The sequence below is a fragment of the Eriocheir sinensis genome, chromosome 9 (assembly GCF_024679095.1).
Source record: "Eriocheir sinensis breed Jianghai 21 chromosome 9, ASM2467909v1, whole genome shotgun sequence".
Taxonomy (NCBI): domain Eukaryota; kingdom Metazoa; phylum Arthropoda; class Malacostraca; order Decapoda; family Varunidae; genus Eriocheir; species Eriocheir sinensis.
The window spans coordinates 22,182,791-22,197,539 of record NC_066517.1 but is presented as its reverse complement, the minus strand read 5'-3'; the positions used below and the strand labels follow the sequence as shown (position 1 = coordinate 22,197,539).

General features: G+C 44.9%; 1 protein-coding gene across 6 annotated transcripts in view; it reads left to right on the top strand.

The window, feature by feature from the left end:
• LOC126996155 (SRSF protein kinase 1-like) overlaps window positions 1-14,749 on the top strand; it is a 126,495-nt gene that overhangs the window by 90,819 nt on the left and 20,927 nt on the right. For all 6 annotated transcript variants that reach the window (XM_050856378.1, XM_050856377.1, XM_050856376.1 and 3 more), the window contains exon 2: window positions 5,872-5,969. In XM_050856378.1, the coding sequence (XP_050712335.1) occupies window positions 5,872-5,969 (98 nt within the window). The remainder of the gene's footprint in view (window positions 1-5,871; window positions 5,970-14,749) is intronic.

Sequence of the window (14,749 nt, the reverse complement as noted above, 5' to 3'; positions counted from 1 at the left end):
GAGAATTGAGGAGATAAAGACCATGGGAAGGGAGGAAGGAAAGAGAACAGGAGGAGAAGAGGAGGAGGAAAGGAGAATATTGAGCAGGAATAAAGAGGAGATCAAGGAAAAAAAAGAAAGGAGATGAGATAATAGGAAGGAGAATAGAGGAGATAAAGACCATGGGAAGGAAGGAAGGAAGGAAAGAGATGAGAAGGAGAAGAGGAGAAGGAAAGGAGAATATTGAGCAGGAATAAAGAATAGACGGAGGAAAAAAAGAAAAGGAAAATAAATAGAAGAACTAAAGAGCATTGGGAGAGGAGGAAGGAAAGAAAATAGGAAGAAGAAAAGACGATGAGGATGACAGAATATTGATTTGGAATAAAGGGGAGATGAAGGGAAAAAGAGAGAGAAAAGGAAAGTAAATGGAAGAGATGACGAAAGGAAGGAAAAAAAGAGGAGGAGGAGGAGGAAGAGGAGGATGGGAAAGTATTGATTAGTAATAAAGAAAAGTTTGAGGAGAGGGAGAGAGAGAAAGTAAATTACAGAGACAGAGAAGGATGAGATGAGATGATAGGAAGGAGAATGAGGAGGACGAGGAAGAGGAGGAGGAAGGAAGGAGAAGAGGAGGAGAGATGAAGAATATTGATTAGTAATAAAGAAAAGTTTGAGGCAAGGGAGAGAGAGAAAGTAAATTACAGAGACAGAGAAAGATGAGATGAGATAATGAGAAGGAGAATGATGAGGACGAGGAAGAGGAAGAGGAGGAGAAAGGAAGGAGAAGAGGAGGAGGAGATGAAGAATATTGATTAGTAAAGAAAATAATAAAAAAAAGTTTGAGACTAGGGAGAGAGAAAGTAAATTAAAGAGACAGAAGGATGAGATGAAATTATAGGAAGGAGGACGAGGAAGACGAGGAAGAGGAGGAGGAAGGAAGAAGAGGAGGAGAGATGAAGAATATTGATTAGTAATAAAGAAAAGTTTGAGGAGAGGGAGAGGGAGAAAGTAAATTAAAGAGACAGAAGGATGAGATGAGATGATAGGAAGGAGAATGAGGAGGACGAGGAAGAGGAGGAGGAAGGAAGGAGAAGAGGAGAAGGAGAGATGAAGAATATTGATTAGTAATAAAGAAGAGTTTGAGGGAATGAGATGACGAGGAAGAGGAGGAGGAAGGAAGGAAAAAGAGGAGGAGGAGAGATGAAGAATATTGATTAGTAATAAAGAAAAGTTTGAGGCAAGGGAGAGAGAGAAAGTAAATTAAAGAGACAGAAGGATGAGATGAGATTATAGGAAGGAGGACGAGGAAGAGGAGGAGGAAGGAAGGAAAAAGAGGAGAAGGAGAGATGAAGAATATTGATTAGTAATAAAGAAAAGTTAGAGGAGAGGGAGAGAGAGAAAGTAAATTAAAGAGACAGAAGGATGAGATGAGATGATAGGAAGGAGGACGAGGAAGAAGAGGAAGAGGAGGAGGAGGAGGAGGAGGATAGGGACAGTAAGGAGGGGAATTGATTTTGAGGACGAAAGTAAATGGAGAAAAGTAAAAAATAAAAAAAATGCAGAAATAGGAGAAGGAAGGAAAGAGAAAGTAAAGCAGAAAAACAAGAATTGAGCAGGAAAGAGGAGGAGGAGAACAAGAACAAGAAGGAAAGGAGGAGGAAGAGGAGGAAGAAGAACAAGAACAAGGAAAGGGAGAGGAGGAGGAAGGGGAAACAAAGGGGTAGAAGTTAAGCAGGTCAACCCAGGAGGACAAGACGGAAAGTGGGTCAGGGTTGAGCAGGCCAGGAGGAGGAGGAGGAGGAGGAGAGGAAAGGAAAGGGGAAGACAGAGCGGCAGAGGAAGAGGAGGAAGGTCAAGGAAGGGAGGAGAGAGTCGTCGGGGTCATTGCAGGGAAGGGAAGAACATACGAAGAATGAGAGACGGACAGACAGGTAGACAGACAGACAGACAGACAGACAGACGGACAGACAGGTAGACAGACAGACAGACAGACAGACAGATAGACGGACAGACGGACAGACAGGTAGACAGACAGACAGACAGACAGACAGACAGACAGACGGACAGACAGGTAGACAGACAGACAGACAGACAGACAGACAGACGGACAGACAGGTAGACAGACAGACAGACAGACAGGTAGACAAGTAGACAGACATACAGGTAGACAGGTAGAGAGACATACAGGTAGACAGATAGACAGGTAGACAGACAGACAGACAGGTAGACAAACAGACAGACAGACAGACAAGTGGGAAGGAAAACAAAGACAGATGAAGAAATAAATAAACAGGAAAAACAGACAAAGAAATAGACAAGAAATTAATAAAAAAATAAAATAACCAACAAAAAAACGAGAGCTAAAGAAAAAATATATAAAAAGGAAATATAAAAAATGAAACTACAGAAAAAATAAACAAGAAAAATACGAAAGAAAACAGGAAAAAAAACACATTACTAGTAAAACGAATTAATAAGAAAACAAAATAAAAAGGAAAAGGGAAATAATATAACAGACACACTCACCACCACCACCACCACCACCATCACCACCACCACCACCACCACCACCACCACCACCACCACCACCTCCAAAACGTCGCCTCTGGTAATGGCAAGATCCTCAGCACCTTAATTACTTCCTAACTCCGCCGTAACTCCTCTCACACGGATTACACCAGGGCCGGGAGTGCCTGGAGTGCCGGTGGTGGTAGTAGTAGTAGTAGTAGTAGTAGTAGTAGTAGTAGTGGTTGTAGTAGTAGTAGTAGTAGTGGTTGTAGTAGTGGTGGTAGCGGTGATGGTGGTAATGTAATCAGTATACAGCATAATATAGTTGTAGTAGTAGTAGTAGTAGTAGTAGTAGTAGTAGTAGTAGTAGTAGTAGTAGTAGTAGTAGTAGTTGTGGTAGTAGTAGTAGTAGTAGTAGTTGTAGTAAAAGGTCCAGAAATTTGAGTTACTTGAAAGATAGCTCACTTTTCTCCTCTCTATCTCTAATTTGCACTTGAGAGAGAGAGAGAGAGAGAGAGAGAGAGAGAGAGAGAGAGAGAGAGAGAGAGAGAGAGAGAGAGAGAGAGAGAGAGAGAGAGAGAGAGACTGAAATAAATTGATCAATTTATACTTTTCTGTACACCATTTCATTCCATTGTCTTTTAAACATGTCTGTGTGTGTGTGTGTGTGTGTGTGTGTGTGTGTGTGTGTGTGTGTGTGTGTGTGTGTGTGTGTGTGTCCCTGAGCTGCCTTCAGTGGAATGAGGTGGAAAGAAATATTTTTTTGGAAATTAACGATGCGTGATTGTGGAGGTGATAGGGTGCTGGTGGTGGTGTTGATAGGGTGGTGGTGGTGGTGGTGGTGGTGGTGTTGATATGGTGGTGGTGGTGGTGGTGGTGGAGCAAGATAAGAGTAGAGGAAAAAGATAGAGAGAAATGTTGGTGGTGATGATGGTGGTGTAGGTGGTGATGGTGGTGGTGTAGGTGGTGATGGTGGTAGTGAGGGTGGTGGTGGTGATGGTGAAGCTGAGACAGTGAAGGGAGGCAAGTGGTGGTGGTGGTGGTGATGAATGTGGTGGTGGTGGTGGTGGTGGTTGTGGTGAGCGTCTGGTGGTGTCGTGGTCTGGGCGGCATGATGGAGTGTGATAGATGGTGAGAGAGAGAGAGAGAGAGAGAGAGAGAGAGAGAGAGAGAGAGAGAGAGAGAGAGAGAGAGAGAGAGAGAGAGACGCGTGCGGTGGTGGTTTATGGGTCAAGATTAAGTATGGTGGTAGTGATGGTGGTGGTGGTAGTGATGGTGATGGTGGTGGTAGTGTGGTGTTATATTGGCCATGTTAAGACTACATTTCCTCCTCCTCCTCCTCCTCCTCCTCCTCCTCCTCCTCTTCCTCCTTCACTTATATTAGATAATAAATAACGCCTCTTCTTGAATCCTTACTCTCTCTCTCTCTCTCTCTCTCATGTAAGTTAATAAAGACATAAAAAAATTCATTGAACCTTAAATGTGGAGAGATTATGCAAGAGAGAGAGAGAGAGAGAGAGAGAGAGAGAGAGAGAGAGAGAGAGAGAGAGAGAGAGAGAGAGAGAGAGTTTGTTTCTTTGTGCGTATATCCTTTGTTCCAATTATCCCTTTTGTGTGTGGTTGCAAAGACTAAAAATAAACGCAAAGGACAAAACGCAAATTAAAGTTAGCTCTCTTTCTCTCAACTCAGTACGAGGGTGAGTCAGAGGAAGAAAAACTGACTCACGCTCCCTCCCTCCTCTCTTCCTCCTCCTCCTCCTCCTCCTCCTCTTCCTCCTCCTCTTCCTCCTCCTCCTCTCTTCCCTCATAGTTCGTTACTCATCCCTGTCTTATCTCCTCCTCCTCCTCCTCCTCCTCCTCCTCCTTCTCCTTCTCCTCCTCCTCCTTTCATCTCTCCCTGTCCATTTTTCTTCTTTCTTCCTCATCTCCCTTCCTCCTCTTTTCTCCTTTTTTGTCTTATCTCCTCCTCCTCCTCCTCCTCCTCCTCCTCCTCCTCCTCCTCTTTCTCCTCTTCTTCCTTTCATCTCTTCCTGTCCATTTTTCTTTCTTCCTCATCTCCCTTCCTCCTCTTTTCTCCTTGTCATTCCTCCTCCTCCTCCTCCTCCTCCTCTCCTTTCTTCTTCCTCTCATCTTTTCCTTTGCATTTTCTTCTCCTTTCCTTCCTCCTCTTTTTTCCTTTCTTCCCCACCTTCTTTTGTTCCTCCCTCTCTCCTTTCTCTCTTTTTCGCATCTTTATCTCCTCTCTCCTTTCTCCTCTCTTTGTTTTTGTTTTTGTTTTCTCCTCCATTCGCCTTGAAAGGAAAGTTTTGAAATAATATTGTTTTTATTGTTTATCTCTCTCTCTCTCTCCACGCTTTATTTATTTTCGATACACAGGAAGTAACAGTCATCCGTGAAGAGAGAGAGAGAGAGAGAGAGAGAGAGAGAGAGAGAGAGAGAGAGAGAGAGAGAGAGAGAGAGAGAGAGAGAGAGAGAGAGAGAGAGAGAGAGAGAGAGAGAGAGGATGCTTGGATAGACACTGAAGCAGACTGAGGGAAGGGAAGGGAAGGGAAGCGAAATGAAGGGAAGCGAAGGGAAGGGGATGAGATGGGATGGGAAAGGATGGGAAGAGAAAAGGGGATAATGAAGTAGAAGGATGTTTTGTGAAGAGAGAAGGAAAGGGAGAAAACATGAAAGAAAGAGAAATGAAAGAGACGTGAAAAGAAAAAGGGAAAGGTCGTGAAGGGGAGGGAAGGGGAAGAAGATGTGAAAGGAAGGGGAAGTGAGTGAAGCCAAGGGAACGTAAAGGGAAGGGGGAAGAGGGAGGGAAGGGAAGGAAAGGGAAGGGGGAGGAGAGAATATGCAGCTGTGAGTGAGCCAAGGTGGTTCTGACGTCACGGAGAGATGAACGCTATTGTGTGTGTGTGTGTGTGTGTGTGTGTGTGTGTGTGTAGATAGGTTGCGTTGTGTTTTCCGTTTACATTATTCCTGTTTACATTTTTTTTTAAAGCTATCATTTTTACTAACACTGCCCATCACCACCACCATCACCACCACCATCACCACCACCATCATTAACAGCTCGCCACTACCACCACAACCACTAACAGCTCACCACAACCACCACCACCACCATCACCACGATTTAACAGATCACCATCACCACCACCATCACCACCAGTAACAGCTCACCACAACCACCACCACCACCACCATAAGCTCACCATCATCACCATCACCACCATCACTAACAGCTCACCTACCACCATCATCACAAACAGCTCACCACCACCACAACCACCACCACCACCACCATCAGTAACATCTCACCACCACCATCACCACCACTAACAGCTCCACCACCACCGTCACCACCACCCTCCTAACCACTTTTTCTCTCCCCCGCAGGACCGACATCCGTGACAGGGAGTTGGAGGAGGAAGAGAGAGAAGAACTTCTGGGCTCTGACGACGAGGAACAGGAGGACCCCTTCGACTACTGCAAGGGTGAGTGTTCGTGCGTGTGTGTGTGTGTGTGTGTGTGTGTGTGTGTGTGTGTGTGTGTGTGTGTGTGTGTGTGTGTGGCTGCCCCTTCACAATGCCCCTTCAAGACACCCACCCCATCTACCTTTAAAATTCCCATCACTCTTCCTCACTCACTCCCCTCCCATTATTTTCTTTCATGCCATACCGCTTGTGTGTGTGTGTGTGTGTGTGTGTGTGTGTGTGTGTGTGTGTGTGTGTGTTTTATTTTCCTTTTTTATGCTTCCTTCCTCCCTTTTTCCCTTTCCCCTCCCTTCTCCTTTTTCCCCTTCCCCTCCCTTCTCCTTTTTCCCCTTCCCCTCCCTTCTCCTTTCCCCCCTTCCCCCATCCCTTTCCCTTACCCCCTCTATCTCCCCTCCCCCCCCACACACACACCTTTACCCGCATAACGACACAGGTAACTCGTCCGTTCGTTTCCCTCGCACACCTGTTTCGTTAAGGCAGGTGTAATTGGTCCCCATCTGCACACCTGCCGTGATTGCTGACAGGTGTGATTGCTTCCATTGTGCACCTGTCCTTTTACACCTGTGCGCTCTGATTGGGTTACCTTTCCTCTCTGATTTAATTCGTTTGCCAGTGTCTATCTTTCTCTGTGCACCTATTTTTCTTCACCTGTGCTTCCTGGGTAATTGTTGCACCTGTGTTCCTACCTGTGTTTACCTTTTTCGTACACCTGAGAGTAAAGCGAAAGGGAGAAGGTAGAGAGGACAGGGAAAGGAGAAAGAGGAGAGTGAAGAGATGGAAAAGAAGAGAGTAAGAGAAGAAAGGGAATGAAAAGAAGAGCACTGAGAGAAATGGAGAGAAGAGAAGTGAAGAGGAAAATATGATAAACGAGAGAAATGAAGAATAGAGGGAAGATATGTGAAGAGAAAAAGAGAGAAGATAAGAAAGAAAATAGAATGTGAATGGAAATGATGAAGAGAAATTGAGAGAAGTGAAGAGAATGTGATAAACGTGAGAAGTGAAGAATAGAAGGAAGATATGTGAACAGAAGAAGAGAGAAGATAAGAAGGAAAATAGAATGGGAATTGAGATGATAAAGAGGACACTAAGAGAAATTGAGAGAAGTGAAGAGAATATGATAAACGAGAGAAGTAAAGAGTGGAAGGAAGATGTCTAAGGGAGGAGAAGGGATAAAAGGGAAGGAAAAGGGTAACAGGGAGAAAAGAGGAAGCGAGGAAGGGAAATCCCCCCCCCCGAAAAAAAATGAAGAGGAGGGAAGAGAATGTAATTAATGAGAAAATTGCAGAGTAGAAGAAAAAAGATGTGTAAGGGTGAAGGGATAAAAGGGAAGGAAAAGGGTTACAGGGAGAAAAGAGGAAGCGAGGAAGGAAAATTACCCCCCCCCCAAAAAAAAAATTAAAAAAATAAATAAAACGAAGAGGAGAGGAGAGAAGAGAATATGATAAATGAGAGAAGTGAAGAGAGATAAAAGGAAGACGTATGAGGGAGGAGAATTGATAAACGAGAAGAGAAAAGGATAAGATAGGAAGCGAGGAAGGAAAATCACAAAAATAAAAGAAATACGGAAAGGAAAGAAAGAAAATCATGTAAGGAAGTATCGAGAAAGGATAGATAAACACACACACACACACACACACACACACACACACACACACACACACACACACACACACACACACACACACACCTATATTGAAACTCACAGGCAGAATAAAAAGACATATTTGCGTTCCCTTTCCAAACTCACCAAAAAATAAATAACTTCATTCATTTATTCATACATTCCATTTCCGGTTCCATCACACGCGCGCGCCGCCACTAATGGATAAAAGATAATAATAATAGATGGATAAATAAGTAAATAAATGGAGGTGGTATAGATGAATGGAATGAGAGTTTGATATGCCGTCCACGTCACTTATTGTTTTTTTTTGTTTTTTTTGTTCGTGGTTGAGATTATTAAGAAGCAAGAAGAAAAAAAACGTGGGTCATTTTATAAAGTTCAGGGGGTTTATTTATTTATTTATTTTATTTTTGTTGTTCTTGCGTTGTTGTTTTTTGTGTGTGTGTGTCCCAATTTTTTGTTCTGTGGGAAAAGGTATTTGTTTTGTTTTTGTTGTTTTTTGTTGTTTTCTTGTTCTTTACCTCCTTCCTTTTCGCTGTTTTCCTCTTTTTCTTCTTCGTTTCCTTATTATTGTCTTATTTTTTTCATGGTATTTTCTTGTTTTTCTTTTCTTCTTCGTCTCCATCCTCGTTTTCTTTTTATTATTTTGTTTTTCGTCGTTGTATTTTCTTATGTTTCTCCTTTTCCTTCTTCCTCTTCAACTTCTTTTCCATTTTCTTTTTCTTCTTCTTCATCAACTTCTTCTCCTTCTCCTCCTCCTTCTTCTTTTTCTTTTTCTTCTGCGGTCTTTTATCATTAATTATTTTTTCTTCAAGGTATTTTCTTCTATTTCTTCTTCTTCTTCTTCTTCTTCTTCTTCTTCTTCTTCTTCTTATTATTATTATTATTATTATTATTATTATTATTATTATTATTATTATTATTATTATTATTATTATTATTATTATTCTCCATCTTTTTCTTCTCCAACTTTTTCTCCTCCTTCATCTTTTTCTTCTTTTTCTTCTGCGCTCTCTTATCATTAATTCATTTTTCTTCATGGGATTTCCTTCTTCTTCTTCTTCTTCTTCTTCTTCTTCTTCTTCTTCTTCTTCACGGCGAGGAGGTAATGGGAGGCAGAAGGAAATGGTGTGCAGGTGTTGATGGTTTATGTGGACGAGATAAGGAATGGAACGGAGGTGGAGGAGGAGGAGGAGGAGGGGGGGGGAGGAGCAGGAGGAGGAGGTATAGAAGATGAATGTAGAGGCGCCTTTAAGAGGAGGAGAAGGAAGAAGAAGAAGAAGGTAGACGAAGTAAAGGGGATGGAAGAAGAGACGAAAGAGGGACAGGAGGAGGAGAAGAAGAAGAAGAAGAAGAAGAAGAAGAAGAAGAAGAAGAAGAAGAAGGTAGACGAAGTAAAGGGGATGGAAGAAGAGACGAAAGAGGGACAGGAGGAGGAGAAGAAGAAGAAGAAGAAGAAGAAGAAGAAGAAGAAGAAGAAGAAGAAGAAGAAGAAGAAGAAGGTAGATGTGGTAAAAGAGATGGAAGAAGAGACGAGGGAGGAGTAGGAGAAGAAGAAGAAGAAGAAGAAGAAGAAGAAGAAGAAGAAGAAGAAGAAGAAGAAGAAGAAGAAGTAGTGAAGGTTGAGGTGTTAAAGGAGATGGAAAAAGAGGAGACGAAAGAGGAGGAGGAGAAGAAGAAGAAGAAGAAGAAGAAGAAGAAGAAGAAGAAGAAGAAGAAGAAGAAGAAGAAGAAAAACAAGTAGTGAAGGTTGAGGTGTTAAAGGAGATGGAAGAAGAGGAGACGAAAGAGGAGAAGAAGAAGAAGAAGAAGAAGAAGAAGAAGAAGAAGAAAAAAAAAAGTAGTGGAGATGGAAGTGGTAAAGGAGGTGAGAGAGAGAGAGAGAGAGAGAGAGAGAGAGAGAGAGAGAGAGAGAGAGAGAGAGAGAGAGAGAGAGAGAGAGAGAGAGAGAGAGAGAGAGAGAGAGAGAGAGAGTAGGTCTTGAAGGTCTTGATGTCACCACTAACTTACATCTTTGCGTCACTTCTCCACCTCCTCCTCCTCCTCCTCCTCCTCCTCCTCCTCCTCTTGCATCTTTACTCCACTACCTCATTCCTCCACCCTCGCTTTTACCACTTAACTATCCTCCTCCTCCTCCTCCTCCTCCTCCTCCCCAAATCGGTTCGCCTCCCCTTCCTCCATAAATAGGATTGGTGGAGGAGTGGAATAGTTGGCGAGTGGGAGGTTTGGCTAACACACAAACACACACACACACACACACACACACACACACACACACACACAGACTAGCATTTCCTCATTTTCTCTCATTATTTCCCTTCCTCTTCCTCCCTTCTTTCCGTGTGTGTGTGTGTGTGTGTGTGTGTGTGTGTGTGTGTGTGTGTGTGTGTGTGCGCTTCTACCCAGGTGAGTGTTAATTAAGCCGAAGTCTACCTGTGTGCATACCTGAGTCGGTTCATCAAATCTATTAATAACGCGACTCATCAGTGTGTCCGGCAAGGCTCTGTTCACCTGCACTCACCACCCGCTCGTCGCCCGCGTGGCCCAGGTGTGCAGGGCGGGGAGGCGCTAAACGGATCAGGAGCACGTGAAATATTTTAACGATGTAATTAGAGTCTTTAAACGCGTCACGACAGCCTTTGAAAACTTCCTGGAATACCTTTATGAACTGAAGCGCCTTTTGAATACCTGTGTGGGCTAACTTATCATCATGCGTGTGTTACCTGGCCTTACCTGACTGACCTCTCTGCTTACCTGAAGGACACTAGAGCTAATTTTATTGTCTCTGATCCGCTTTGTGATAGGTCCCGAAACTCAAAATCATGCGTGTGTTACCTGGCCTTACCTGACTGACCTCTCTGCTTACCTGAAGGACACTGGAGCTAATTTTATTGTCTCTGATCCGCTTTGTGATAGGTCCCGAAACTCAGAATCATGCGTGTGTTACCTGGCCTTACCTGACTGACCTTTTGGCTTGTCTATAAAGGACACTAGAGCTAATTTTATTGTCTCTGATCCGCTTTGTGATAGGTCCCGAAACTCAAAATCATGCGTGTGTTACCTGGCCTTACCTGACTGACCTCTCTGCTTACCTGAAGGACACGAGGTAGTTTTATGACACTTAAGCTTAATTGTGTTGGATCCGGAACTCAAAATCCTTTCCGAGATAAGAAATATAACTCACCTTTACTCATATGTCTGAAATTTGGGCTTATCTAAAGAGCATTAGAGCTGATATCAGGGCACTTAACCTTTATAGTTATTGATCCATTTTATTACAGGTGTCGAGGGTCCTAAATGCCTTCTGAGAGATACGAGTAACTTACCTGTATCTGTCACCTTGCTTCACCTGTCTGACCTCTTGCCTACCTGAAAAACACTAGAGCTGATATTAAGTCACAAGTTTAATTCAGTCTTTGGTCCGCTCTGTATAGGCCTCGAAGCTAAAAAAATGCCTTCTTAAATAACTTACCTATGCTTGTGTCACCTGGCCTCACCTGACTGACTCTTGGCATACCTGGAGAATACTGAATCGGTTAAACTTTATAATCTTTGGTCGGAAACTCAAAAATACCTTCTGAGATAACTTACCATACCTGTGTCACCTTGCCTCACCTGTCTGACCTCTTCCCTACCTGCAGAACACTGATTTTAGGACACTTAAGCTCAATATAGACTCTGATTTCCTTTATTTTAGGTTTCGAAACTCATAACTACCTTCTGAGATAACCTGCCTGTACCTTTAACCTTGACGCACCTCTGCTAACTACCTTCTGAGAGAACCTGAGATAACCTTTAACCTTGACGCACCTTTCTGCTAACCACCTTCTGAGATAACCTGTCTGTACCTTTAACCTTGACGCACCTTTCTGCTAACCACCTTCTGAGATAACCTGTCTGTACCTTTAACCTTGACGCACCTTTCTGCTAACTACCTTCTGAGATAACCTGTCTGTACCTTTAACCTTGACGCACCTTTCTGCTAACCACCTTCTGAGATAACCTGCCTGTACCTTTAACCTTGACGCACCTTTCTGCTAACTACCTTCTGAGATAACCTGCCTGTACCTTTAACCTTGACGCACCTTTCTGCTAACTACCTTCTGAGATAACCTGCCTGTACCTTTAACCTTGACGCACCTCTGATAACTACCTTCTGAGATAACCTGTCTGTACCTTTAACCTTGACGCACCTCTGCTAACCACCTTCTGAGATAACCTGCCTGTACCTTTAACCTTGACGCACCTCTGCTAACTACCTTCTGAGATAACCTGCCTGTACCTTTAACCTTGACGCACCTCTGATAACTACCTTCTGAGATAACCTGCCTGTACCTTTAACCTTGACGCACCTCTGCTAACTACCTTCTGAGATAACCTGCCTGTACCTTTAACCTTGACGCACCTCTGATAACTACCTTCTGAGATAACCTGCCTGTAGCTTTAACCTTGACGCACCTCTGATAACTACCTTCTGAGATAACCTGCCTGTACCTTTAACCTTGACGCACCTCTGCTAACCACCTTCTGAGATAACCTGCCTGTACCTTTAACCTTAACGCACCTCTGATAACTACCTTCTGAGATAACCTGCCTGTACCTTTAACCTTGACGCACCTCTGATAACTACCTTCTGAGATAACCTGCCTGTACCTTTAACCTTGACGCACCTTTCTGATAACTACCTTCTAAGAGAACCTGAGATAACCTTTAACCTTGACGCACCTTTCTGATAACTACCTTCTGAGAGAACCTGAGATAACCTTTAACCTTGACGCACCTTTCTGATAACTACCTTCTGAGAGAACCTGAGATAACCTTTAACCTTGACGCACCTTTCTCATAACTATCTTCTGAGTTAACCTGAGATAACCTTTAACCTTGACGCACCTTTCTCACCTCTTGGCTCACCTGAAGACCACTGGAGCAGATATCAGGGCACTTAAGCTTAATAGGCCCATGTACCGCTTTATTATTGTCCTAGAGATGGAAAACGTTGGGAAAGGCCGTTATCCTACATCAGATGAATAATGACACGACGACGATGATGATGATGATGATGATGACCTTAATTAACCTGCGTGTCGACCTTGTGTAACCTTGAGGTGTCTGATGTGCCCCCTCCTCAACCCCCCCCCCCCCCTCCCTGCTTCCTACCTTACTCCTCGTGCCCCCAAACCCCCCTCACTCCCTCTCCCAGCTTTCTACCTTACTCTTCCCCCCCCTCCCCCCCTTCCTCGGAGTATAGTTCAACATAATCATCATCATTTTGGGCATTTTTAAACCGGTTCCATGCCCCGCAACGCACCGGCCGGCATCGCACCGTCTATCGCTCACCTGACTTACCTTACCCTGCCCGGCCGCCCGCACCCGAGCCGGCAACAGGTAGGCGGCAAACCACCACCTGGGAAACAATAGACAGGTAGACAGGCATCGGGAACAGACACCCAGACGAGGCACACAGGTAGAACGAGACCGACCACCATTATCCTCTACCTCTATAACCACTACCCACCACCAACTACTAACCACTACCCACCACCAACTACTAACCACTACCCACCACCAACTACTAACCACTATCCACCAACTACTAACCACTATCCACCACTAATCACTACCACTAACCCATACCACCACTACCACTGTAACCACTACTCGCCCTGCACTACCCATCACCCTTATCCACCACTAATCACTTCCACTATTCTCCACCCACCACTTCTTTCACTCCACTACCCATCCCCTCTACCACTTACCCCCACCACTTAGAGAACAAGAAAAAACAAGAAAATCAGAGAGAACAAACCACTTTATCCACCACTAACCACTTCACACCACTACCCTCCACTTCTTCCTCTGCTTCCTCCACCTATCACTACCTCCTCCTCCTTCTCCACCTCCTCCACCTCACCGCTGTCTTTTCTCCATCTCTTCTCCTCCATCCACTCAAGCCTCCACCCTCTGCCCTCACCACCTCCTCCATCCACTTCCTCTGTCTCCTCTCTCCCACCCATCACATCCTCTTCCACTCAACTCCACTTCCTCCATCCATCACGACCTCCATTCCCCACTTCCACCACCACCACCACTCAAGCCTCCACCCACATTCCCCAACCACCTCCTTCTCCTCCATCTTCAGCCACCTTCTCTTCCACCTACTGATTCTTCCACCCCAATACTCCCTCCTCCTCATCATCCTTCACCCGCCTCCATCTCCACCCCTTCTTCCAACCCACTTCTGCCTCCACTCACCTCCTCCTCCTCCTCCTCCTCCTCCTCCTCCTCCTCCTCCTCCTCGCTCCACCTGCCGAGGCCTCCGAATGACGTCATCAGGTGTTTCTATCAGGTAACATCGTCCTTGCTGGTGTCCAAGATAGCGAGGGGAGGGAGAGGAGGGGAGGCAAACATGAGGCGAAGACCGCAGAACAAGGAGAGGAGAGAGAGTGAGGAATTTGTTCGAGAAAGTGGAGGAAAAAAAAGGAGACGAAAGGAAAGGAGAGAAAGAGAGGAGGGAGAGGAGAGGAAATAAGCGAAAGGCAAGAACCGCAGAAAAGAAGAGAGAGAGAGAGAGAGAGAGAGAGAGAGAGAGAGAGAGAGAGAGAGAGAGAGAGAGAGAGAGAGAGAGAGAGAGAGCAACATCTCACACAAACACACACAGAGAGATGGAGGGGGAGTGGGGCGTCTACCTACCTACCTTACCTCACCTTACCTTACCTTACCTTACCTTACCTTACCTTACCTTGCCCTGCCTTATCTGGCCTTACTCTGCCTTGCCTTACCTTACCTTACCTTGCCTTACCTGCCCCGTCACTTCAGCGAGGCCCCACAATACTGCTCCACTCCACTCCACTCCGCCCGTCCACTCCATTCCACTCCGCTCGTCCACTCCACTAATCCCAAACCCCCCCCCAGGAAGCCCTCGGTCAGTCACGCACACGCCTATGACTCCTCCTCCTCCTCCTCCTCCTCCTCCTCCTCCTCCTCCTCCTCCTCATCATCATCATCATTATTACCAAGGCCTATCACTCCTACATCCCTTCATCCATCCACTACCTCTGTCACACACACACACACACACACACACACACACACACACACACACACACACACACACACACACACACACACACACCTCGTCCCTCCCCCCTCCTCT